Genomic DNA, 25,739 nt, shown 5'->3' with positions numbered 1-25,739 from the left:
CACCTTCATTCCTCCATCAAAGGACCCGGGTCAAAGGTCACGAGACAAACAGCCACAGAGAAGGATCAGTGGACTCTTCTCGGCTTCATGGCAACAGGAGAAAAATGTAACATCCATCCGTGAATACTTAATGAAAGATGAACAAGATACGGAAATGTTTTTAATATTCAAATATCTGCTCTTAACTGACAGCTGAGGAGTGACATCATCAGGCCGAAGGGAGGCGGATGAAACACCTTTGCGGACGCCATTTCCACCTCATCGTGTCATCGGTCCTCAGCACCTGAAGCAGTGCACCTCCAGTGTGTGTGTCTGTGTGTGTGTGTGTGTGTGTGTGTGTGGGGGATTACAGAGCAGCGTTGGACAGACACCGGGTATTTAAACACACACACAACCAACAACAAAAAAAAACAGCCCGAGGCTGTGACTCATGACCACGAGACGGCGAGGAGCTGAGCGCAGTAAACACGTCCAGCCGAAGCTCCTGCGTTCCTGTGACCAGGTTACATAACATCCAGAGGCATGTGTGTGTGTGTGTGTGTGTGTGGGTAACCTTTGGTAACCTTTCACTGGCATCTGACTGGACGGTGTCAGACACACACACACACACACACACACACACACACACACACACACACACACACCAGGCTGTTGTTGGGCTCAGAAAGTGTCTGGACTCTGAGGGACTGTCTCTTTAAGGCGTCCTCCCGAAAAAACAAACATCTGCAGTAATTGGCCTCGGAGACAAATATGGTGGAGTCAGTATTGTCTTTTATTTTCTCCACTTTCAGCACTTTTTTTTTTCATTGGTCTATGAACAAGATCAGTGTGCTCCAGCTATGAAGGTCTAGTGAGATCATAATGTAGAAGTATATGTGAGAGCACCTGAGGACAAATCAATCATCAGTAACTTAGCTCTGGGGGGGGGGAGGAGGGGGGGTCAGAGTGTGTGTGGTGGCTTAAAGGGTTGTTGGATGGATGTAGGGAAGGAAGGAATCATCATGTTAAAGGGGGAATGAACTGCAGATTAAAAACCCTACTTTTTAATGATTTATTAAAATCAATGGCTTTGGGGCGAAGCAGATGACATCACACTGTGTCATCATCCGTTAATGTAATGCATTCATCGGGGGCCGTGTGGAGCCCTGCTCCCTGCCACAGCCCGGGGTTGGGGGTTTAATTCCCACAGAGCCCCCCCCCCCCCATGTGAAAATGTCAGCTCCCATGGTGCTGCACGGTGCTTTGGAATAATCTGTCCTCCAAATGGAGCTCAGCCAACAGGATTACACGTCCAACTGGACCAAAATGTCCCTCTCAGGAGTTTAACTGCTGTCAGCTGTTTCTGTCTCATCAACGTCCGTATCTTAGTTTAATCATTTATTTATTATCTTTATCTCACTCCTCTTGCACAAACGTTTTGATGCAGGCCAATGTATTTTCTATTAGTGCTGAAACAAGGAGTTATTCATTGTAAGATTGAATTAAAAAAACATATTTTTAATAGGGTGGGACAAACACAAACGGGGTAGACACCACTTTAATGTCTCAGCCTGGAGGCTGTTAGCTTAGCTTAGCATGAAGACTGGAAACGGGACATTAACAGCTAGCTAGACTTTTTCAAAAGGTCAAAAAAAGGAGACAAAATAAACTTGTTGTGTCTCATGTCTTCAATCTGTACACAAACAGAATGTTTGAAAGGACACTTGAATAGTGAACTCATTTGTATGTAGTTTAAGACACATTGAGTTCATTTGTAACCTTTTTACCGCTATGATTTCTAGAAAGCGGTAACTAGCCGCTACTGACCTTTTTATGCTAAGCTAGGCTAATTGTTTCCCTCTTCTTCCTCCACACTTTATTTACAGAGAAAAGAATGCTACCTCTACTAAAGAAAGCAGATAAATGTATTTACTAAAACGTTAAACGTTCTCTGCTTCCAGCTTCTTTAACGTGAGGATTTTATCGTCATTTTATCATTTCAGTACAATTTAAAACAAAACGAGCCATTTGAAAAGGTGGGAATCAGTGAACTTGTGATGGGTATTTTACATTAAATATGTCAGATCTACAGAACTAAAGACACATTATCCAATCTAGCAGCAAACAGCCCCCGTCAGGGTAAATGGAGACTCTCCAAAACCCCCCCTTCATTAAAATTCACATTATTTGCTCAGTCGGCCTCCTGCTCTCGTTGTCATGGGAAACGCATTCTTATTACAGGCCAAAGACTCCCGATCCATTATAAGCCGTCCGGTGCCGTTTCATTCATCTGTTAATTTGTCTTTAATTAAAACCAACAAGCAAAAGCTAAATCATCTTTCATTAAACTACAGCTGTCATGAAAAGAATTACAGTGGCACCAAAGCATCAGACGTCGTGTTTAGTGTGAACATCTTCATGCAGAGAAGCTCACAGCCAATCTGAAGGCTTTCGTTCCTCTTCTTATTATATAGATAGAGGGTCACAGTCAAAGGTACCACTTCACAATAATGAGTATTACGACTATAAGGGTGAGAAAAAAAACAATTAGATGTAGACGCAATTGTGGCGTTATTATTATTGAATCCCACAAAGCGAGCGCTAATCCGTCCGTGGCGATATCGTGGCGGCCGCCTCATCTGGCTGCGCTTCCCACCGAGAGCGCCATTGTTAGCCGAGCGCGCCGTTAGCATAATCCTCGGCCAGCGGCTGCACCCCGTCCCACCTGTGACTCCGTTAAGAGGCCAGAGGAAAAAAAAATGAAACCACAGAGGGGATTTCCTTCAGAGAGAAAGAGAGGAACCTCAGCTGGAGAAGCAAATGAGCTCCGAGTGGATCATCCAGCAGAGTGAAAGCAGCTCCACAGAAACACTGGTGAGCTGAAGTGTCCTCGAGAATCAGTAACACAAACCTTAAAGGAAACGTGGACACGTTCCAACAGAAGGCCACCAAGCCGCACTATTCCGGGTCTGGATGTGGACCAGGATCGGTTCCTCACACACACACACACACACACACACACCTTGGACGAGGCAGACGTCCTGCTGAGGGGTCGCCGGTGCTTCGGCGTTTTTTAATGTTTTCCGATAAACTGGAAAATGGACGGGTGCATAAATGTGGCGGGTTCATTTGGTGCCGCGGGGGATAAGTGATTAAACAAGACGTGTGCCAGTTGGCACGGACTCACCACGGACCCCCCCGCTCCCCCCTCCTCTGACTCACATCCACCTCAGCGAACCACCAGGCAGCTCCATAGTCTCCTTTGTCGCAGGTTAATTGTCATCCTGTGGCGCCGGCCATCGAGTCTTTGTGCTCCATCCAAAGAGATCTCGCTTAAGAAGGTTTGTGCTCATTGGAGATCCTGGGAAATCCCCACTAGCAGTGAGGAGGCTTTGTTTTGGGGTTGAGAGGGAAAACTGGGCAAGTCCAAGTCTCCAGGCCGGGTGGAGGAAAGTCTGTGGCGCCCGACAATAAGGTTGTACCTTGATTGACAGGTGTCCTCCCCAAAGACACCGATCATACACATCGAAGCATCTGGGACCAAAACACCACGAGGGCTGCTGAAATGGCCAAAAGAGACATTAAAATGTGTCCTCATTGTAGTGCAAGATGTGGACTAGGATACTTACTGGATCAGTCTCACAGGACTGCAAACAAGTGGATTTGTGTCACAATGCACTCGTGCAGCGGTGACCTTTGAGCTTCTGAAGTCCTCGTTCCCCTCTCTGCCGAAAGTCAATTCACCAAAACTCCATCCGTTGACCCGTCTTGGTCGTGGTGAAGCCGTACATCAGCCTCCCCCCCCCCTTTGTGGAGAGGCACCAGGGTCACGTGCCTTCAACGTGATTAAAAGTTCTTACACGGAAAACGCTGACGGAGCAGAATGAAGCGCATCGGCGTGCAGAGGGGAGTCTGGATCAGAGGGGGCGCCATCAAACCTCAGAAGTGATTTTACTCTCTTGTGAAATAAAGAGCTGCAGGTGGAGAACAAATAGACCCTCGGTCTTGTTTTTATGCTGACTGTGTGTCACAGGGTCAGAGCACATGACGCTGAGAGCAGGAGATCATCTCTGGTCGTGGAATGTCCGATTCCATCATGACGTACAGAGGAAGCGCGTTTGCATCGTCTGAAGGGCGGAGCACGCCATCGCGACCCCTAACCACCGATATCGCTTAACTCCCCTAACTCCACAACCTCAGATCAGAACTCGGGACACAAAAAGAACATCTTCACTCTTTAGTCTTCTGACCTTCTAACCAACGCATATTTATGAAATATGATTTTCTTCCATGAATCAGTCGACCCGGATTCTAACTACCAATCACTAGTCAGCAGGTCGTACCCGAGCTGCTGTGGGATCAGCTTTGTGATGCATACATGTTGGAATGTTGGGAGGCGGAGCTACGTGGTTCACACCTGAGAGGAGCCGTGTGCACCTTTCTGTTATTCACCTGTGCTTTTCTTTTTCAGGCAGTTTGGTCACAAATATCAAATATGTTCAAATATGTTCTTCACTTATGAGTTTTGAACTTTAAGGGTGGATGAAAGAGATGAAATAAGAAAGGGTGGTGGGGGGGGGGGTCCAACAGAGAGAAAATCAAAACAGGGGCCTCCAGTGAGTAAATGTGTCATCTTCCATCTTTAAAAACATTCAAGCAGTTGCACACACACACACACACACACACACACACACACACACACACACACACACACACACACACACACACACACACACACACACACACAAACACACGCACACACATACACACACACACACACACTTACTACTCTTAAATAGATGCTGTGAGGTCAAAGGTCATCACTTTGGAAATTAAACATTTGCTCCCATATTCTTTGTATGAATGTGATGTTTGGATCTTCATACATGACAATAAAAAGCACTTTGATTCTATGGGATCGAATCCCACTGAAGCCACGTTCCATTAGTCTGATGTCAAATGTTTAATGTTGAAGAAACACTTTCACTTTCCCAGAATGCTTCACTTTTAAGGACCCAGTCGTTCATTAAGATTACATCCATACAATTATATTCATGTTAACCAAAGTAATACATGGATTGACTAAATGTTGTACTATTATATTATATTATTATAAAAACAGAAGTATCTGATATTGTATGTTATTAAATCTTTTCTTTGGTTTGCTGACGCTTTCAAAAGGTTCTTGTTTAGAACAAACCTGATTATGTGAAATTATATTTGTTTTCAAAAGATTTTAATTTAAAATCGGCTAAAAAAAATGATAGATTCATATTTTACTTATTTTTTTTCATTACAAGCTGCTTGAAATCACCTTGCTGATATTATCATCAATGCAGAAGAATTACACACACAAATCAGGAAAAACTATCATACAAATGTATTAGAACAAAACAAATAAATTCACCGCACAAACATACACTTAATCCACTGCGTGTCGATGTCATTAGCAACAAATAGCCATAGATGCGATGAACGACAGGCCAAGCTTAACACTCCTCATCTTACCTGAATGCAGAAAAACATGCAATTACATCATTCAAAAATACCCACAATGTAAAAGGTCCTTGTGTACAATAAAGTTCAATGTTATTCACGTCACTTCCTCATTATGATCCACTGGCAGTTCACGGTTTTACACGTTCAGTTAAAAAAAAAAAAGGAGCCACGAGTCTCCCTGTGTTTTGAACTGTTCCCAAAAAGGACGTTACCGTTCTGGCCACGTTGCTGTTTGTGGACAATGTGGAGTCACGTGTGTAACGTATAACTCACAAACCACACCGTTGGTAAGTGGCGTGGGGGAGGGAGGGAGGGGGGAGAAAGCAGGTGAGCTGCAGGCACATCGTGGGCTGTAGAGGCGAGACGGCTGACTGTCCTTGTTCGCTGGCTGTGAAGCCTTTGGCATTGGTGACGAGCTAATAAAGTCAGCTGCCTAAACACGCTTCACTAGCGGCCAGAGATGCTCACGAGTCCCAAAGCTCGAGTCCAAGTCGAGTCTGAAGTCGAGTCTGAAGTCACTGTGTGTGCGACTCGAGTTGCACTCGAGTCTCAAACTCGAGTCCCCATCTCTAGTTACCAGGGTAACAAGAGGAGAAAAGTTAATTAACGGATATGAATAAATAATCCTGGTCCGACGAGATGTGTTAGCAGCAGTAGGTGACTACACTCGCTGCTCTTGTACACGTATTGTTTTGCTTTAGTGAGCAGAGCAGAGACAGTTTAAGGAGACGCAGAGTAAACGGTCCGCCGCTGGAGCGCATACGTCCCGATATCAGCGAACCGTCGGTCGGACAGCCAGAGGCACTCCCCCCCCCCCCCCATCAACGCCACCCAGCAGCGGCCGGTGCATTCAACATCTTTCTCGTGTGTGGCCGCGCGTGCGCAGCCAGCAACATATGTCAATGTACGTGTTACGTAGGCAGGTAACGGAGGGAGCGGTATAGCGAGCTCATCAGATTTTTCCTAAAATTAAACATTGTTCACGAGTCCCAAAGCTCGAGTCTGAAGTCTTTCGAGGACGAGTCTCGAGTCGAGTCGGAAGTCACTGTGGCTGCGACTCGAGTCGCACTCGAGTCCGAGTCTCCAACTCAAGTCCCCATCTCTGCTCGCGGCCTAAACACCCTTCACTAGCGGCTTAAACACGCTTCACAAGCGGTCTTAACCAGCTTCACTAGCGGTCTAAACACCTAAATACACCCACATGAGCTGTAGTGACTGAACTATATGTTGAGGTAAGGTTCTCTACCAGGAGAAGACTCTTCCTCCTCTAGAGAACACAGAGACACCGAGGAACCAATCTTGAGCCCAAACATGGACTTGAAGTTAAACCCAAACCCAGGATTAAGAGGTTCAGTGAATGTGGTGCTGAAGGTGTGGAGGTGGATCAGTGAGTCAGAGGAGACTCTGAAGAAGGACAGAGAGCCAGCAGGACAGTCCACATACACTGCTACTCTACCAGAGGAGGAGGAGGAGGAGGTGATGGGTGTTACTGTATTATTGTGACAGACAGAGTAACCTTCATCAGAGCATCTCAGACTCCAGGACTGATCATTCATTCCAAACCAACAGACATCACTGACTCCTTTCCTCCTGATTCCTCTGTAACTCACTGATACATTAACTCCTCCTCTCCACTTGACCTCCCAGTAACAGCGACCAGTCAGACCAGTTCTACACAGCAGCTGAGACCAGTTGTTAAATCTGTCTGGATGATCAGGATATGGCTGAACCTCCTCCTTCACACATGTCACCTTCCTGTTGTTGTGAGACAGTTTGAGTTTTCTGTTTACTGTGTTTGTGTCGATTGTGAGTTCACAGGAATCTGATGAGAGAACAAGACACAATACAGCTGCAGTTATTAATCATGTGTTCATCTAGTGACACTTTGGTGATGACATCACACAGGTGAATGAGTGATGTCACAGTGTGAAGATGGTTGAATCTTAATGAATCAAATTCAAGGCTCACTTACACTTCCTCAGACCTCGTCTCAACCATCGGACTCCAGCAGGCTCCACCCTGAAAGGAGGAGGGGGGTCAGAGCAGCATGAGACATGGACATCACATCACTCTCATACACACAGCTTGGTCCTTAATGTCCACATGGACCACCTCTTCTTCTTCTACTGCAGTGGAGCTTCTTCTGATTGGCCGATGACCACAGCTCATTATGTTCACTTATTCATCATCTATTATTATCAGTATTATACTGACCATCATCTTCTATTTCACACTCAGTGTCCTTCAGCAGTCAGTAAATGAAATGTTTAAACCTGCATCAAGTGATTTCTTTGTCCACTCGTGGTTCAGTGAAAACAAGCTGAAAACACAACATGTGATCATCTTCTAAAATGGTTCTGTCTAACATGATTTCAACCAGCTGCTTCCACATCCAGCAGGTAAACATCAACATGATACATAATCAGGAGTCTTTGTGTCACCTGATGGATGGAAGTCCACTATTCTCTCTTTTAGTTCTGTTTTTGGTCTCTACCACCTCCTCAGTGGAATATCTTTGTCTAGCGGCTAAATGCTCCTCTATGTTCCCCAGCTAGTCTCTAACTCAGTGTGTTTGTTTTTTGCTGCTCAGCAGGTAGTGAACTGTGGCTTCAACACAGCTTGTTGGATGAAAACAGCTGCTGCTGGAAACACTGAGACTGAACCAATCAGGAAATGAACTGCATAATTAAAACAACAAGCTAAAAGAAACTAACCAGCAGAGCTGCAGAGATGGAGAGATTTTCTGTGGGTTCATCTCCACCACACGACTCTTCACTATCACACACTCAGCTGATCTGTGGTCAATGTAGAAGTAATGATTGTTGAATGTTTTGGTCCTGACAAGCAACCTCATGTTTGTGTATTAATGACTGTTAAAGCTAGTAAAGTAAGTATAGCTGTCCTTTACACACATCATTCCTACTGTGATGATCCATCAAGACGGTTTAAACAGATTGTTTCTTTAACTGTTTGTCTTTTAATAAATAACGTCTGGACTATAGGACAACACACACTGGAGGCGTGTTGTCCTTTAGTTAAGATGACGATACATCCAAGTGTTGTTTGATAAGAGCCCACAAAGCTGCAGCGTGTCGACGTTGACTCATATCAACCCACCATGATGCCATCAACGAATCAGGATTTACCACTGTCCTCTCTTATAATGTGAAAACAAGAGGCTCCAGAGAAACAAGCCTTTCATCACCTTCCTCCCTGTTTAGGCTCATACTAGCTACTTCTGTCTGTATTGATGTTCTGATGTGGGACACAAACAGTTTGAGTCTCTTTTAGTTTGAGGTCAGCTTGGTGTCTCAGGGTCACATTAACCAGACTGACAGTGGGGCAGAGAAAAGGTTTCCAGCTCTCCCTCCTCTACCAGACTGATGGTCTGTGGCTGCAGCCTCTTCATACCTGAGGGTCTCCAGTCTCCAGTGTGGATCCTTCAGTATAGCAGAAAGCAGCATCACTCCTGAGTCTCCTGGATGATTGTATCCCAGGTCCAGCTCTCTCAGATGGGAGGGGTTGGAAATCAGAGCTGAGGCCACAGAAGCAAAGCCTTCCTCTGTGATCAGACAGCCTGACAGCCTGCAGACACACAACAACACACATGATCTGAAGGAGCTGTTAGGGTTGGAAGGTCACTGCAGAGAAATTGTCACTGAAGGGTCATATTAACATGGTGTTACGACCCCACCCTTCATCTGCTCGCCTGCTGGTGGCGGTGTCTTCCAGAGAGAGCGTGGGAGATTGCACACCCCTGTTCCCTGATTGCCTCTTAAGTATGGAGAGGATAAAACTCTGGATTTTTCCCTCTCCACAGGGACTTCCTCCAGGGGAGCGACTACCTCTGGAGAAGTTACTTTGGCCTACCTTGGTTTAGTTACTCAACTCATACCAATCTTTTCTCTGTCAAGGTCACATTAACCAGGTTGTGTGACATAGAAATGGTTTCCAGTTCTCCCTCCTCTAGCAGACTGATGGTTTGTGGCTGCAGGAGGCCTCTTCATACCTGAGAGTCTCCAGGTCACAGTGTGGACTCTTCAGTCCAGCAGACAGCAGCTTCACTCCTGAATCCTGCAGGTCGTTGTTACTCAGATCCAGATCTCTCAGACTAGAGGACTGGGAGCTGAGGACTGAGGACAGAGGTTCACAGCTTTCATCTGAGAGGTTACAGCCATGAAGTCTGAAGAGACAACAACCAACAAGAAGAAAGATAATAATTCAGTTAAAATGAAATAATCTTTGATTATTAATTCTTTACAATTTCCTTAGTTCTCCTTTAAACAGTTAATCATGCTCAGTTTACAGGAAGTACTGTAGTATTCTCCTGAGCGAAATTTAATGTTTTTTATACAAAGTTAGGCTTCTCTATCCTCTGACTTGTTTTAAAGAAAGATAAAAAGAGAGAACAATGTGAGTGTACATGACAAATGAATCTTCACCTTCTCATTTCATGTTTTTAGGTTCTTAATTAGAAATAAACAACCATCCATCTCTCAGCAAATCAGCACAATAGAGACACACATTAAAGTTTTCAGTCTCTTTCCCACCTCTGCGTTTCTCCTTTTCATCGATTCATGATATCAAACATAACATCACAAAGCCTTATTAAGAGGAACATCAGGATAACCTTTAAGGTTTTATTTTGAAAGAACATTGTCTTTCGGACTGTCTATCTTTGAACTACTGTGTAGTAAATGTGTCTTGTTTACAAGGTTCTTACATTTCTTGGAAACAAAATAAGTTTTTAGAACAGTTTCTTTTTTATATTAATTCCTCTGGTTCCATATTTCTGGTTATTTGGTGACAAAGTTAATGAAATATGATACCTTGATGAATACAGGAATGAATTAAGGAAGCGACATAATTTTTACACTGTTTAGAGCTGATAGTTTAGTGACACATTAAAATCATTGAAGACAAACTAACGTTAATCTGACCTGAGAGTCTCCAGGTCACAGTGTGGACTCTTCAGTCCAGCAGACAGCAGCGTCACTCCTGAATCCTGCAGGTCGTTGTTACTCAGATCCAGATTTCTTAGACTAGAGGACTGGGAGCTGAGGACTGAGGACAAAGCTTCACAGCTTCTCTCTGAGAGGTTACAACCATCAAGTCTGAAGAGACAACAATGAAGAAAATATTAACAATAAGTGGATCAAATATGTCAGCATTTATGAATCTAACTTCTGTACTTACAGAGCTTTGTTGGAGGCTTTGACCACTGGCAGCAGCCTCAGAAGAGCATCCTCTGAAGCAGAGTATTTCTGCAGGTCAAACACCTCCAGATATTTTTCTGATGACAGTAAGATGAAGACCAGACCTGACCACTGAGCAGGAGACAGTTCATCTGTAGAGAGACGTCCTGATCTAAGGGACTGTTCGATCTCCTCCACTAGAGAACCATCATTTAGTTCATTCAGACAGTGGAACAGATTGATGCTTTTTTCTGGAGACACATTCTCACTGATCTTCTCCTTGATGTACTGGACTGTTCTCTGATTGGTCTGTGAGTGACTTCCTGTCTGTGTCAGCAGACCTCGTAGTAGCGTCTGATTGGTCTCCAGGGAAAGACCCAGGAGGAAGCGGAGGAACAAGTCCAGGTGTCCATTAGGACTCTGTAAGGCCTGGTCCACAGCATTCTGGTAGAGACGTTTTGGATTAGGTCTGTCTCTAAAGACTTTAGACACCGGGGAGGTTATTTGTTCTTCTGACAGCCGATTGACACCAGAGCTGATAAAGGTCAGATGGACGTGAAGAGCAGCCAGAAACTCCTGAACACTCAGATGGACGAAGCAGAACACCTTGTCCTGGTACAGTCCTCTCTCCTCTCTGAAGATCTGAGTGAACACTCCTGAGTACACTGAGGCTGCTCTGATATTGATGCCACACTCTGTCAGGTCGGATTCATAGAAGATCAGGTGACCTTTCTGCAGCTGATCAAAGGCCAGTTTTCCCAGAGACTTGATCATCTTCCTGCTCTCTGGACTCCAGTGTGGATCCTTCTCAGCTTCTCCTTCGTACTTGACCTTCTTCACTTTGGACTGAACCACCAGGAAGTGGATGTACATCTCAGTGAGGGTCTTGGGCAGCTCACCGCCCTCTCTGGTCTTCAACACCTCCTCTAGAACTCCAGCAGTGATCCAGCAGAAGACTGGAATGTGGCACATGATGTGGAGGCTTCGTGAGGTCTTGATGTGAGAGATGATTCTGCTGGCCTGCTCTCTGAACCTCTTCTTGAAGTACTCCTCCTTCTGGGGGTCAGTGAAACCTCTGACCTCTGTTACCATGCCAACACACTCAGGAGGGATCTGATTGGCTGCTGCAGGTCGTGTGGTTATCCAGAGGCGAGCAGAGGGAAGCAGATTCCCCCTGATGAGGTTTGTGAGGAGCACATCCATTGAGGCCAACTCTGTGACATCAGTCAGGATCTCATTGTTGTGGAAGTCCAGAGGAAGTCGACACTCATCCAGACCATCAAAGATGAACACAACCTGGAACTCTTCAAACCTGCAGATTCCTGCTGCTCTGGTTTCACTGAAGAAGTGATGAACAAGTCCCACCAAGCTGAACTTCTTCTCTCTCAGCACATTCAGCTCTCTGAAGGTGAATGGAAATGTGAACTGTATGTCCTGGTGGTGTTTATCTTCAGCCCAGTCCAGAGTGAACTTCTGTGTTAAGACTGTTTTCCCAATGCCAGCCACTCCCTTAGTCATCACTGTTCTGATTGGTTTCTCTCCTCCAGCTGAGGCTTTGAAGAGGTCTTCTAGTCTGATGGTTGTTTCTGGTCTGGCTGGTTTCCTGGATGCTGTTTCAATCTGTCTGACCTCATGTTCTTGATTGACCTCTGCAGTCCCTCCCTCTGTGATGTAGAGCTCTGTGTAGATCTCATTCAGAAGGGTTGGGTTTCCTGCTTTAGCGATGCCCTCAAACACACACTGGAACTTCTTCTTCAGGTTGGATTTGAGTTCACGCTGACAAACTGCAGCATGAAGTCCTGAGTGAAGACAACAAAGAAGATCAATGAGTCAAAAATTTGATTTCAACATGTCTTTTCCTCAGATAATGACTATCAATATATTCTGTCCATCTCTTGAGACATCAGTGAAGGTCTCATTCATCATCATGGTAAGTCTTTAGAGAAATCCTCTTACTGCTCTGCAGACGCTCAGCCAGCTCCTCCTGCTTCATTCTCCTCAGGAAGCTCACTGAGATCTTCTCAAATGCCTCTCTGAACCTCCTCTGCTCTTCATCCTCACCATCCACCACCTCCTCTTCCTCACTCCGATTGCCTAAGCATTCTGGGTAATCAGAACTCGCAACCTTCTGGATCTTCTTCAGCTCGTTCTTCACAAAACTGAGGATGTTCTCCTCCAGCAGCTGGAACAGAACATTCTATGAATGACACATACTGAAACCATGGAAGCCAACATCAGGTCCATGTTGGATAGACGGACAATCCACTGGTCTACAAAGTGCAGCATGGAGATGATGAGAGATGTTAAAGTAGATGTTCATATACACACCGTGAAGATGGAGTCCAGGTGTGTTTCATGCTGCTCGGCAGACTGACCAGTGGGAACCTCTGAGCTCTCCTGGTCGTCTCTGTGGAGGAACATGAACCATCAGCTCACATGGTGTTTGTACCATCAAAATCAAGAGAACATTAGTTAAAGATATTGGCTTCTGTCATGATTGATCATCATAAAAACCACATGCTGAAAACTGTCGTTGAGTGACAGTCAACCATCAGTCTCATCTGTTTTTAGTCCTTAATGTGTGTCATAAAAACAACGTCTCCAGACCTCTGCATCTGATACAAAGTCTTATGCAACTACTCCAAACCGCTTTTGTCCGTCCCCTGACCTCTAGAAGTCTCCTTAGATCTTCTGAAACTAGTCTTTGGACCTTATCACAGAGTCTACCGACAATACTTTCTCTAAACCTCTGCATGGAGTCCAGAGACCACGTCAGCTGGTCCACAGAGCACCGAGTTTATTCTAATCACATGTTCAGTCCCAGTCTCATGGTCCTCTCTGTGGAGGACCATGAACCATCAGCTCATAACTGAGGATCAGAACAGTTCTTTAACTGTTTAATCTGTTTAAGAACTCACTCAGGGTCAAAAGAACGGCCTCCATCTTTGAAGTTTAAAGGATGATCTTTAGACCAATGACTCTTCATGGACACACAGCTGGGTTCAGGAGACTTTCCTCTCTGCTGATGTGAACTGAAAGAAACACTGAGATGACATCATCACATCATCATTTAATCGTGAAGCATCAGCTCACATGGTGTCCGTCATCACAGAGACCAGATCATGGTCCAGGAAGTGATATTTGGATGTGGACCACATGACTCTCTGTAGTGGTCTAGGTCTACTCGTCCTGCTGGTCCAACTGAGAACCCACAGCTCAGTCTTTAAGCTCAAGGTTTTCACAACTTATTTAACCCTTTCATGACAAGCATCTTCATTACTTAGTAGAGCACCCTTTGAAATTATTCAACTCCCTGTATCAAGCACACCTGGTGAAACTAATCAAGGGCTGCATTAGTTCAGGTGTGCTTGAGATAGAACACATAAATACCTGGTATGGCCAGGGGCTTGTTGACAGTGACGTTCGATTGCATGTTAGAAATGCTAAGTCAAAAGAATTGTCCAAAAGTGCAGAGAAGAGATCTTTGCCTTGCACAAACAAGGAAAAGGATACAAAAAGATAGAAAAAGCAACGAATAGAAATACAGTTGGAAGCATAGTTTGCAAGTTCAAAGTTGAAGGAACAACTACCTGGATGTGGCAGAAAGAGGAAGCTATCAGCGGCTGCCACCAGATTCCCAAGGAGGCAGGTGGTCACAAACCCTCGAGTGACTGCAAAACACCTGCAGCAAGACTTGGTGGCAGCAGGAGCTGAGGTTTCAGTTTGCACAGTAAGGCGCATACTAAAGACTGAAGGGTTCCATGCCCGGACTCCAAGACGCAAACTACTACTGACCCAAAAGCACAAGAAAAGTCGGCTCCAATATGCTGAAAACCATATAGATAAGCCACCAAAATTCTGGAATTCTGTTCTGTGGAGCGATGAGACAAAACTGGAACTATTCGGGCCTATGGATCAGTGAAATGTCTGGAGGAAGAAGAATAAAGCATATGCTGAAAAGAACACCCTGCCCACAGTGAAGCATGGCGGTGGCTCAGTGAAGCTCTGGGGCTGCTTTGCTGCCTCTGGCACTAGAAACCTGCAGCGTGTGGAGGGCACGATGGATTCAGTCAAATATCAGGAAATCTTAGGAAAACACGTCATGCCGTCTGTGATGAAGCTGAATCTTGGGCGTCATTGGACCTTCCAACAAGACAATGATCCCAAGCATACCTCAAAGTCCACCAAGGCTTGGTATCAGAAGAAGAAATGGAAGATTCTAGAGCGGCCGTCACAGTCGCCTGACTTGAACCCCATCGAAAATCTGGTGGGGATTTGAAGGCGGTTGCAAAACGCACACCAAAGAATATGACTGAACTGGAGGCCATTGCCCATGTGGAATGGGATAAGATTCCCCCTGGAACGCTGTCAGAAGCTGGTATCTGGATATGCATCACGTTTGCAGCAGGTCATAGCAGCAAAAAGATGCTCTAAGTACTGAAGATGCTTGTCATGAAGGGGTTGAATAATTTTGAGACTGCAGTAAATTCATTAAAGTCATTAAAAGTAGCATTTTGTGTAAAATTTGGATAAAACCTTTATAATGTTAGTTTCATTAAACTACTTGGACAATTCTTGTGTAATTTGTTTATTGCAAACAGCTGAGAAATTGTATATTTTGCCAATAAAAAAAAAGTGCAATGGGGGTTGAATAATTTTGCTTGCAACTGTAGAACCAGAGTCAGTGAATCAAAGATGTTGAGACATGGAGTCTAATAGAAACACCCAATAATCAGCCTGAGACACTCACCTTGCGTCAACAGAAGGGCGGCCATCTTTAGAGTTCATGATATCCTCTGTAGACTCATACCGGTTCCCGGACACACAGTTGGGTTCAGGTCCAGAATCGGGACCAGTTTTAGAAGAAAGTGAGGTTGCTAGGCAACTCTGATTCATACCTGAGTTCACACCTTCACACCAACCTGATGGGAGAGCTCACACATTATTTATCTTCATCAGGACAAACACACAGAGCTCATTCAACTCAACACTAAAACTCTCATGGGACACTTTCTGTGTTGTTGTCTTCTATCTGTTAAAGTTTAGACTTCTGGAGAAAGACAAACTTTCTTTTACCTTCTTTAAACCTTGTTAACACGTCAAGAGACATCATTTTAAATGCTCATCCTATATATGTAGTGTTTTACAAGATGAACATTATCATCATCCTCCAGCAGATGGAGCTGTGGTGTTTCTCCTCTTGATCTCCTTCAGAGTCCAGAATTCAGTAAAACACAGACCAGTAAGATGACATGTAGCTGTCCTGATAGGAGACACGGTGGTTACTATGGCAACATGGGAAAGCTTTCTCATGATGGGATGGTTCACTTCACCATGTGATCAGTTAGTCAACAACCTGGTGATCAATGAGAGAAAAACACTAAAGAAACACTAAAGAAAAAACAATGAAATTTAAATACACACAAATGTGTTTAAAGCAGATTAAGAGCCAGCCGACGTAGAGGAAACGTCAGCCAGCAGATTAAGGTAACTTAATTAACTTCCTTGCTCAAGGAAAGAATGACCTGATATCCACTTTGTCATATCAGGGATTTATATAAGGTGCTGTAACTTTGTTGCTCCAGAATGAGAGGGTTACCTGTTTGACAATACTGGGACAAGCCCAAACTATGAAAAACATCCATTATCCCACCTTCAAAATATGTCAATATTATTTTGCCTGCAGTATATAGTGTAGCAAGGTAGTCTTCAGTATTTTTTATAGTTACATTTTAGGGGACCCCCCAAGAGTCCTAAGTCATTTCGAACCCTGGATGTGGTGTATACATTTGATTGACTTGCACTACAATGATGGTAATAATTTAATTAATGAGCTTCAAGTGAAGATGGGGTGTGAGTGTGGGAGTGTAGTATAATATAGTATAGTTCTGACTACAAGCTGGTGATCAATGAGAGAAAAATTGAACACTAAAGAAAACACAAACACATTCAAACACTCTAACAAGTGACTAAATGTGTTTAAAGCAGATGAAGAAATGAACATTTTCTTTGTGGACTTAAAGGACTAAAGCAGCAGGTGAGAGCAAACAGCGTCTCTCAGGTGTGTTTCAGTGCAGGAACAAAGGCCCAGGTGAGCTCTCTGGTCCCTGCTGGGTCCTAGTGCCCCTCTGTCTGCACCTTCCCCTCCTCATCAGTAACAGTCCTCACAGACCCCAGATCAGACTGAGCTCCTCTTCTTCATCACAGTGTCATCATTCAGAGTAACAGCAGCTTCTCTCTGCCTGATCACAAAGGAGTTTTTCCCAGCTTTAAACAATCACACGTTCACAACCATCAATGATGTAATTCCACCAATCACAGCTCCACTTACTGATCGTGTAGACATGAACCTCCTCAGTGTGCAGCTCTCTTCTGTCCTCAGCAGGTCTGTAGAAAAGGAGCTCCATGCTTCACTTCAGCTTCCATCAGACGGAGTGAAGTGACGCAGCTTGTTGTAGCTTGTTCTCCTTCATGAGAGAGGGTGTGTCCTCACCTCACCATCAAACTGGTTCCCTGAGTCTCTGAGCTGTGATGACAGATTCAAAGGTCCTCGTAAACAGAATCCTCCTCACTCCTAAAAACAAGAGTCGTTTAGGATCCAAACCAGCATCTGTGGAACGATCCTTTCACCTTGTAAAAAGTTGCAATTGTTGTGGAACATTTCAATAAAACTAGTTCGGGAGAAGAGAATGATTTATTTCAATGTTTACCGAATAATTTAATCTTTTTAATAAAAAACGGAGTCTTGATGAATGATCAAAGTTGTTAAAGTCAATTTTTTTGCTTGCAAGCAGGAGGTCAAATACACAAACACGTGTTAAAGTGCTTTGTGGCGTTTTCGAGCAGTCAAAACGCTGAGTTCTTATACACACACAAAAGGTCATCCCCAGTGGCAGGTGACCATGAGAGGTGCTGAACCCTAAACACTAAACCATCTGGGAGATACCAGATATGATACTTACAAACCAAGTGAGAGATGGTTTATAGGACACGTGAGAGACGCCCCTCTTTGTCACCTGGTCTTCTTCTACATGTAGACTAGTAGGGAACACGTGGTGAAGCAGAAACCTTTGTAACAAATGTTAATGAAGAGTTTAAATTAAATAAAAACATTCACTGAGACAACAGAGTCTGACCTGAGAGTGTTTTTATTCTTCACTTTGATGATCTGGTTGAACCTGTTGAAGCAGAACAACTAAAGTATCAGTCTGAAGCTGCGTGTTAAATCATGTACACTCATGACAAACTGCAGCTTCCTCACAAAGTACATGTTGTTACATGCAGGATTCAACTGGGGCTACGTACTACTTCCTCATCACATGGCAGCTTGAACCCTCTGGCTCATATACAGTCGGTACGGAAAAGATTCAAACTCCTTTACATAATTCCATTGCAGGAAATAAGATACGTGGCAAACACTAGTTTCTGCGTTTCTTATTTTTTTATTTTATGTTATTCTTTCTCATTTTTTTGAATAATATGCACACACACACACACACACACACACACACACACACACACACACACACACACACACACACACACACCTGCATTGACCTGTCCCCCTGTGATTGTCTGTCATGTCCCTGATGGTTTTAACCTGTGTCCAATCACCTGCACCTTCCCGTGTATTTAAGCCATGTGTGTGTCTTATCCTGTGTCTTGGTATGTCGGTGAGGTTCTGTTCCGTGTTTGGTCCCTGGGCATTTTGGGTGTTTGATCATTAAAATAAAGTCTGCCTTTGGGTCCCGCTTCCACCACTCCATGGTGACAAAAACAGCAAGGAAGCAGCCATGTTACGGTCCGGCTCCTCAAACGCAACAAATGATGGATGATTACGACAATAAAGGGTTTTTAACACAAAAAAAGGTTTATTCCATAACTATAAACCATGCTTTTCTATAGAAAGCACAATCGGCTTTCGCAGAAGGAATTCTCGTAGACCACACCATGCCCAATTCACACCAGGTGTCTTCAGGAAGCATGGCCCCAATGCACCAGGTAGGGGACTCTCCTAAAAGCTGCCTCCAACCTGGTGAACGGCCTGCAAGACATACACACACCCACGCACCAACAGTAGAGGCCCTGGGGCCGTCACACCCATCACAAGAGAAAGTAATGAAGTTCAGTTGGAATCCCCATCCCCCAATGCATGCTGGGACAGGCCACAGCCTCGAGCCACTCCAAACATTACAGGTGACGGATGGAATCTCTTCCCGAGTCTCAACATGAATCCCAATCTGATCCAAAACTACAACTTGGCAGCCACTGCTCCTCTCAAGCAGATGGAGGTGTCTTGATGTCTGGGGAGAGGGGAGGAACGTGTGGATGTGACTCACCTCGCCCGTTTTATTGCATCGGAGCAGACTTGTCTGTTCTTGTGAGAAACAAAAATCCCCGAGTGCATTTCACCTCAGAGACAGGAAATCATGGCAGAGGAAGATAAACACAACTGTAAAGTAAAGTTTATAAATACTACAATATTTAAGTTAACTGAAGACTTTTTCAGGCCAGAAGTTATTTGTTTAATCAACATTTGTGTGGTTGGTTTGTCCACTTTGAGCTTCCTTCACAATGAGCTCCAGGATGTGGAGATGTGAGGTGCAGTTAACGGACCTTCAGACTCCTCCACACCGGGCGCTCAGCTGATCTCATCCCACAGAGAGCAGCCTGTTCTCAGGGAGTCTTCTGTGAAATGTTCCACTGGTATTCACGTCTCTGTAGTGGTTATAAATGAGATATAACTATACGTTAAGTATCGTAAGAGTGTTCATAACTTTTAATCTGTTGTCTTAGACTGATGTTTGTTCACCGGTAACGTTACGTCTGTTTGAGGGAAGAGTTTAGATTCATAACTTCATGTTTAAATGAAACTTTAACATCTTGTCTGTATTCAGTGTTCAGCTTGTTATTTTCTCATTGTGCATTAAAAGTAAGAAATGTTTTAATTAAAGGACACAAGGAGACCGTCATCGAGACTCTAAACCAGCAGCAGGATGTCAGCTTCAAAGGGACATTGAGCTGTTATGTAATAAATATATATTGTGTGGTCAGCTGCTTTAAAATGTCTCTCTTTATCTCATGGTTTCACCTACATCAATGATGACTATATCATAGATATTAAAACTTTAGATATTAAATATTAATCAAGGTGTCTCCAATCTGTAGCCTCATCCATCACTGTAATATATGCACAAAATACCATGAGGTCATCACTATTAATGTTGATTGAGACACAGATTCAATTTGAATTCATTCAGAGACGTTTGTGCATTTAACTGGACGAGGACATCACACTGATTATCGTCCTCTTGATGTTTGAGTAACAAGACAAACAGTAGGTGTGTGTGTGGAATGGAGCCCTAACCATTAAAACATGAACTGATTCATTATTGTTGCCATATCAGAGACTCTCTTCAAAGGGCCGCGTCGACCACAAAACGTAACGCTGTTAAATTTGTTTGTTCTTGCTGTTACGCAACCGCCCTGGATTTGAAACGTGAATCGCACAGCGTTGAAGTCTCCGCTTCGGGCCTCTGACGGTTCACAGGTAACTTAGCGAGTGCTACAAATGAGCAACTAGTGGTGACGTGTTTTGGTCTCAGATGGACTGAAACGGAGTCTCAAACCGCTGAGTCTCCGTTTCAGTCCATCTGAGACCAAAACACGTCACCACTCCTATTCGAACCCGAGCTGCTGTGGGATCAGCTTTGTGATGCATACATGTTGGAAAGTTTGGAGGCGGAGCTACGTGGTTCACACCTGAGAGGAGCCGTGTGCACCTTTCTGTTATTCACCTGTGCTTTTCTTTTTCAGGTAGTTGGGTCACAAAGATCAAATATGTTCTTCATTTATTAGAGTTTTTATATGAGTTTTGAGCTTTAAGGGTGGATGAGATGAAATAAGAAAGGGTAAGAGGAGCGAGGGGGGGGGGGCAATTTGTGATGCGCTGCGTGGTTTGTGATGACAAAAAGCTTCTGAGGTGCACGACTTCAGGCCCTGCGGCATGCTGGGGCTTTTTCATTTCTCTAGTGTTCTGTGTGTCTCTCAGGTCACTGCTCGGCTCAGGTGATCCTTCTCAGGAGAGTTTATTGGTCCTCCTCGGGGCGTGTGAAGGCCTCCATGCATTTAGGAACGTGACCCTCATGGAGACCCCCACATGACCTGTCCTCACGATGACGTGTCCTCTCCTTAGAGACAGGTAGACTCCAACATGCCGCTTCCTGTCTGCTTCACTGAGAACCTCCAGCAGATATAAAAATCAAGGAAACGTGCTGCTGAAGGTCAGAGTCACAAATGAGGGAGAGTGAGTTCAAAGGTCACACAGGACCAAAGTGCTCAGTGACCTGGTGACATGGAAACAGAAGTGGGTCACTAGTGGAACACTTTGACTACAAGAACATATGCATATATATTATATTATATTGTGTATATATATTGTTACTTAATGAAGGAGGAGTCTACGTCCTCCTCCATCAGGTCTCTGATGTTCACTCTGACTCCTCCACGATGTTCACAGCGCCTCCATGAGGCTCTTTAGCTTTGTGCATTTCACTTTCTTTACTTTTCCCTCCTGAGCTACAGAGCTGATTAAAGGACATGAAGGCAAACCTCGTATCGTACACACGTCTGACTTCATTCAGCTTGTTTTCACACTCTGCTCTTGGCTCTTAAATCCACATCATTTACATGATTTACATATTTTCATATTTTCATGATCTCCTATAACGACTTTCGTCTATCAATGTTTCATGTAAAGCACTTTTAAATGCTTTGGTGCTGAAATGTTCCGTATGAATAACTATGACAGATGTACTGTGTGTGTGTGTGTGCATTGGTGTTTGGGGGGGGGGGGGGGGAAGTGATTTGCTTGACAATTTCATCCCCTAAATGACTTCTTTTCTGCAGGAAGTGAGACACTTGCTGTGAGATGGTCTTCAGTAATGATTGACAGGTTGCATCAAATATTGATTTTACACAGAATATGATCACCTTTCCTCTGCATGTAACAGCACTTTCGGCCTTCCATGAGTCTCGATCTAATCCTGAAGACATTAGAGTCTAAAAGTCCTCACAATGACGAGGTAAAACAGCACATAGACAGTTACATGAAGTCATGTTTTAAATCCTCTAAATGAAGGTCAACTAAATGCTTGAATCACAACATATGACTAATTATCAGGTTCCTGTTTTAAGCCACGATGCAATGATGGTGATATAATTTCTTTAAAGGTAACAACGCTGAAATAAAGAAGCAACATTTCCTCTGAAACTCACTTTCAGGTGTTTTTTCACATCACACTGCATGACTTTAACAGCTGTTCTTAAGTCCCAAGTTGTCCATTTGTCAGTAGAGACACCAGTTAACCAGTGAGCTGGTCACATGTTGCACACTGCCCCCCTGTGGACAATGAGGGGAAAGCATCCATTAAAGTGGAGCATATTCCATCATCATGCAGCAACAGAAGAACATCTTCTGTGGAAGCTGATTCCCTCCAAACTAAATCGCCTTTAATGATGATGTGTTATGACATTGTAATTAGACAGTATTTCAGTAAGGCCCAGTGAGTGAGAGTCTATAAATGACTCAAGTATCTTGTTGGTCATGTTGAGATGTTCTCTTATCATTGTGACATGAATGTTTCATGTGTTATCAACGAAAACACAAGGAATATATACAGTAAATAAAATGTTGCTGCTCAAAGCTGCAAAAATGTAACTTGATTAATTACATAATTTTCTGTGATTAACAGCAAACATTTACATTATGCACAATCAATATATCAATAATACATCAAACTAGAGTACTGCATGCTTTTATTTTAAAATAATGTTATCACAACAATATAACAGGCTCTCAGAGCAACGACAAGTTGAGAAACAGTATATAAATTGGTTTTTAAACAGGTACCAGAACAAACATTTGTTTTTCATCATGGAACATTATAGTGCATAATGCATTAGTGTGTTAGTGAGGTTAAATGGTCCAGCAGAAAAAAACCCTTAATTTCCTTTGAATCTCAGATAAAAGAAAGATGCAGGTTGATGACAAAATTAACTTTTCAACATCCACTTTTTAATATCCATTCCTTCAATTAGCAAGAGTTTGGGACGCTGTTTGTAAAATGTGGCACTAAAATCTTCAGGCTCGTAGTACTATGTGATGATACTTTTGGTTTGCAGTGGTAACAAATTGGTTCCGGATTCAAACAATTCACATCAGTCCCCATGACGGCCATGAAGTGGTCCACAATATACTGGTAGGCTATTCGAAACACGCACTACAAGTTTAACAGCAGAGGTCATCACAGAGTTTGCGATGCATCGAATGAATGAACCTTTTTCCGACACAATTGGCTGGAAAGCTTCACTTTGCCATCACTAGCAGCTGGAAGCAGGAAGGACTCCGACACAGAGTTCCAAGGAAGTGCTCTTTAATAATTCCAAATCGAGTAGTGTTGTTACCTCCGACTCTCCTGCTTCGAAGCTTGTGTCGAAATATGAAGGTGAAGCAAATGTATCGGTGCTTGGTTCGTTCGCAGCTGATCACGTGATCAGTGACGTCCGAAGCTTCGTTCCGGCGCACACTCACGTGACTGCTTCGATTTGATTCAAATGGGTGCGAAACTATGGGGCGCCGTTTGTAAAATGTTTTACATATTTTATGTTTTTACATGATTTTGACTCCAAATTTACTCCAAAAGTGTGAATATTGTCCTGCTTTTTTATTCATATGATAATGCTAAATGTATGAAAATGGTGCAGGATTTTAGAACGTGCTACAGTTTATGTTACGACCCCGCCCTTCCCCTGCTTGCCTGCTGGTGGCGGTGTCTTCCAGGGAGGGCGTGGGAGATCGCACACCCCTGCTCCCCAATTTACTTTTGATTGTGGAGGGGATAAAAGTCTGGTTTCCCCTCTCAACGCCCGCCTCTTTCTCCCGGAGAGCGACTGCCTCAGGAGACGTCACTCTGAACCAGGACTTTGTTTGTGTACTTAGTTATTGTACAAGATGGAATAAACTTGTGCAGTTAATTTCAGTGGGCTTGTGTTCTTTATGTGCGGTCAAAACGAGCTGGCCGTAACATAAATTGGGGGCTCGTCCGAGATTCCTATGGGGGTAGGAAACGTTGGTGAGTATTGGTTGTATGTGTGTGTATTTTTGTGAATGGTTACCTTTATAATGGAGAACTCTGGTTAGTTTAGAGTGTTTCCAGCTGGATTGTGAAAACAGTCCTTCCAACGGAGCACTGTTTGTTGTTTTGTTTTGTTATTTTGCCTTTCTTGTTTTTGGAGGTTATCCTGGGTGGAGATTCGCTCTCTGTAGGGGGTACGCTTCCGGACTTTCAGTTGTACTGATTGTCGCGGAGCTCAGCGTTTAATGTCGCCTCGAGCCCGGTACATCTCTGAAGACCAGGTAGGATTCAGTTAGTGTGTTCTGAGTTAGGGGCTGGAGTTTTCTCGTATTATAAACGGTAAACCATTCTACAAAATAAGTAAAGATAAATCATTGTGTTCATGTGTAGAGTGCGGTTTCTTTTCGCGCTTACACTATGTTTTGACTTGTGGGAAGTCTTCGGAAGTTTTGTGAATGAAGGTTGTGGAATACGGTGACGTGATTCCTATTTAGAAGCAGTGGCTTATGGGAGTTGTATTTCGAGTAAACAGCGTCTCACGTGTGTTAGATAGTAGTCTCGTTTGTGTCACTGTGCGTATACAAATACGAACAAAATGTCTTCGGTGCTCGAAGATTTCTTTGCGTGTCCATCAGCAGCTTTGCTTGAGAGTTGTACAAAGGAGCAGTTGGTACAAGTTGCCGAACACTTCAGTGTTGATCTTACTTCTCAGGAAAAAAGGCTGAAGGAAACTATGATGACTACGTTGAAGCGATCACTTGTGGATAGAGGAGTTATGGAGGTAATTAGTGAATCGTTTGTGCCGACCCCTGCTGAGGTTGATAGTGAAGGTGAGACCATATTTCCTGAATTGTCTGTGCAAGAGAAGCAATTGTGTTTAGAGGCCGCGAAAATTCGTGCTGAACGCGACGATCGCGCTATGAAAGAGCGCGCGGCAGAAAGAGATTTTGAAGGGAGGAAATTAGAGCACCAGTTAGCCATGCGAAGAATGGAGTTTGAGGTTGAGAAGGAACGTGCCGAGAAAGCGTTTCAGATAAAGAAGTTGGAGTTGGAGTTAGCAGGAAAGACCGCTGAAGTTTCACAAGCGAATTTGCCTCCTGGTTTACCGCAGCGGGCAAATCCAGGTGAACCTGTGTTTGACGTTCACAGAAATATGAAATTAGTTCCGCCATTCTCTGAGAAGGAAGTGGATAAATATTTCTATCACTTTGAACGTGTTGCTTTGTCCATGAAATGGCCGAAAAGCTTTTGGACCTTATTGTTACAGTGTGTGTTCACAGGTAAAGCACAGGAAGTTTATTCTGCACTCTCACTGGAACAGAGTGGTGAGTATGAGGTCGTGAAATCTGCTGTGCTACATGCATATGAACTCGTGCCTGAGGCATATCGTCAGAAATTTAGAAATTTGAGTAAAACTGATGAATGTACTCGCGTTGAATTTGCCAGAGAAAAGGAGAACTTGTTCGATCGTTGGTGTACTTCAAGGAAAGTTACAACTAAAGAACAGTTAAGAGAATTAGTCCTCTTGGAGGAGTTTAAACATTGTGTTCCTCATGTTGTAGCCAGGTATCTCACTGAACACAAGGTGGATACACTTTCTGAAGCAGCTGTCATGGCTGATGAATTTGTGTTAACCTATCGTGGGTCATTCAGTTCAGTCTGTCCTAAAACCAGCGACATGAGTAAGTCTAAGTTTTGCTTTCAACCTAAGACGAAGTCTCCTGTGATGAGTAGGAATATTAAGGCGACAGTTGCTGAACATTCTAGTAAAATTGCACTCTCACGAGACATGGTTTGCTTTTACTGTAAAAAGCCTGGTCATAAAATATCTGACTGTCTTGTTCTTAAAAGGAAAGAGATTTTCAAAACCTGTTTCTTTGGTTTCCACTTTACCGTTGACCATTGACACTTGTGAGGAGAACGATTGTCA

The 25,739-nt window shown here is 43.8% G+C and overlaps 1 protein-coding gene across 4 annotated transcripts in view; it reads right to left on the bottom strand.

Annotated features, from left to right (window-relative positions):
• Positions 1 to 5,344: 5,344 nt before the first annotated feature.
• Positions 5,345 to 25,739, bottom strand: part of LOC119224815 (NACHT, LRR and PYD domains-containing protein 12-like) — a 91,425-nt gene continuing 71,030 nt past the window's right edge. The window contains exons 1-12 of one of the 4 annotated variants that reach the window (XM_062562609.1): positions 17,005 to 17,135; positions 16,846 to 16,915; positions 15,424 to 15,595; positions 13,592 to 13,717; positions 13,002 to 13,080; positions 12,630 to 12,855; positions 10,675 to 12,472; positions 10,419 to 10,592; positions 9,488 to 9,661; positions 8,890 to 9,063; positions 7,451 to 7,497; positions 5,345 to 7,300 (exon numbers count right to left, since the gene is read on the bottom strand). In XM_062562609.1, coding sequence (XP_062418593.1) covers positions 6,699 to 7,300; positions 7,451 to 7,497; positions 8,890 to 9,063; positions 9,488 to 9,661; positions 10,419 to 10,592; positions 10,675 to 12,472; positions 12,630 to 12,855; positions 13,002 to 13,080; positions 13,592 to 13,717; positions 15,424 to 15,569 — 3,546 coding nt within the window. In that variant the 5' untranslated portion in view covers positions 15,570 to 15,595; positions 16,846 to 16,915; positions 17,005 to 17,135 and the 3' untranslated portion in view covers positions 5,345 to 6,698. Of the gene's footprint in view, positions 7,301 to 7,450; positions 7,498 to 8,889; positions 9,064 to 9,487; positions 9,662 to 10,418; positions 10,593 to 10,674; positions 12,473 to 12,629; positions 12,856 to 13,001; positions 13,081 to 13,591; positions 13,718 to 15,423; positions 15,596 to 16,845; positions 16,916 to 17,004; positions 17,512 to 25,739 lie in introns of those variants that run through there. The other 3 variants (XM_062562607.1, XM_062562608.1, XM_062562606.1) reach the window with 3 other exon arrangements.

This window comes from Pungitius pungitius, chromosome 5, assembly GCF_949316345.1.
Source record: "Pungitius pungitius chromosome 5, fPunPun2.1, whole genome shotgun sequence".
Taxonomy (NCBI): Eukaryota; Metazoa; Chordata; class Actinopteri; order Perciformes; family Gasterosteidae; genus Pungitius; species Pungitius pungitius.
This window is presented reverse-complemented; position numbering and strand designations above follow the sequence as displayed.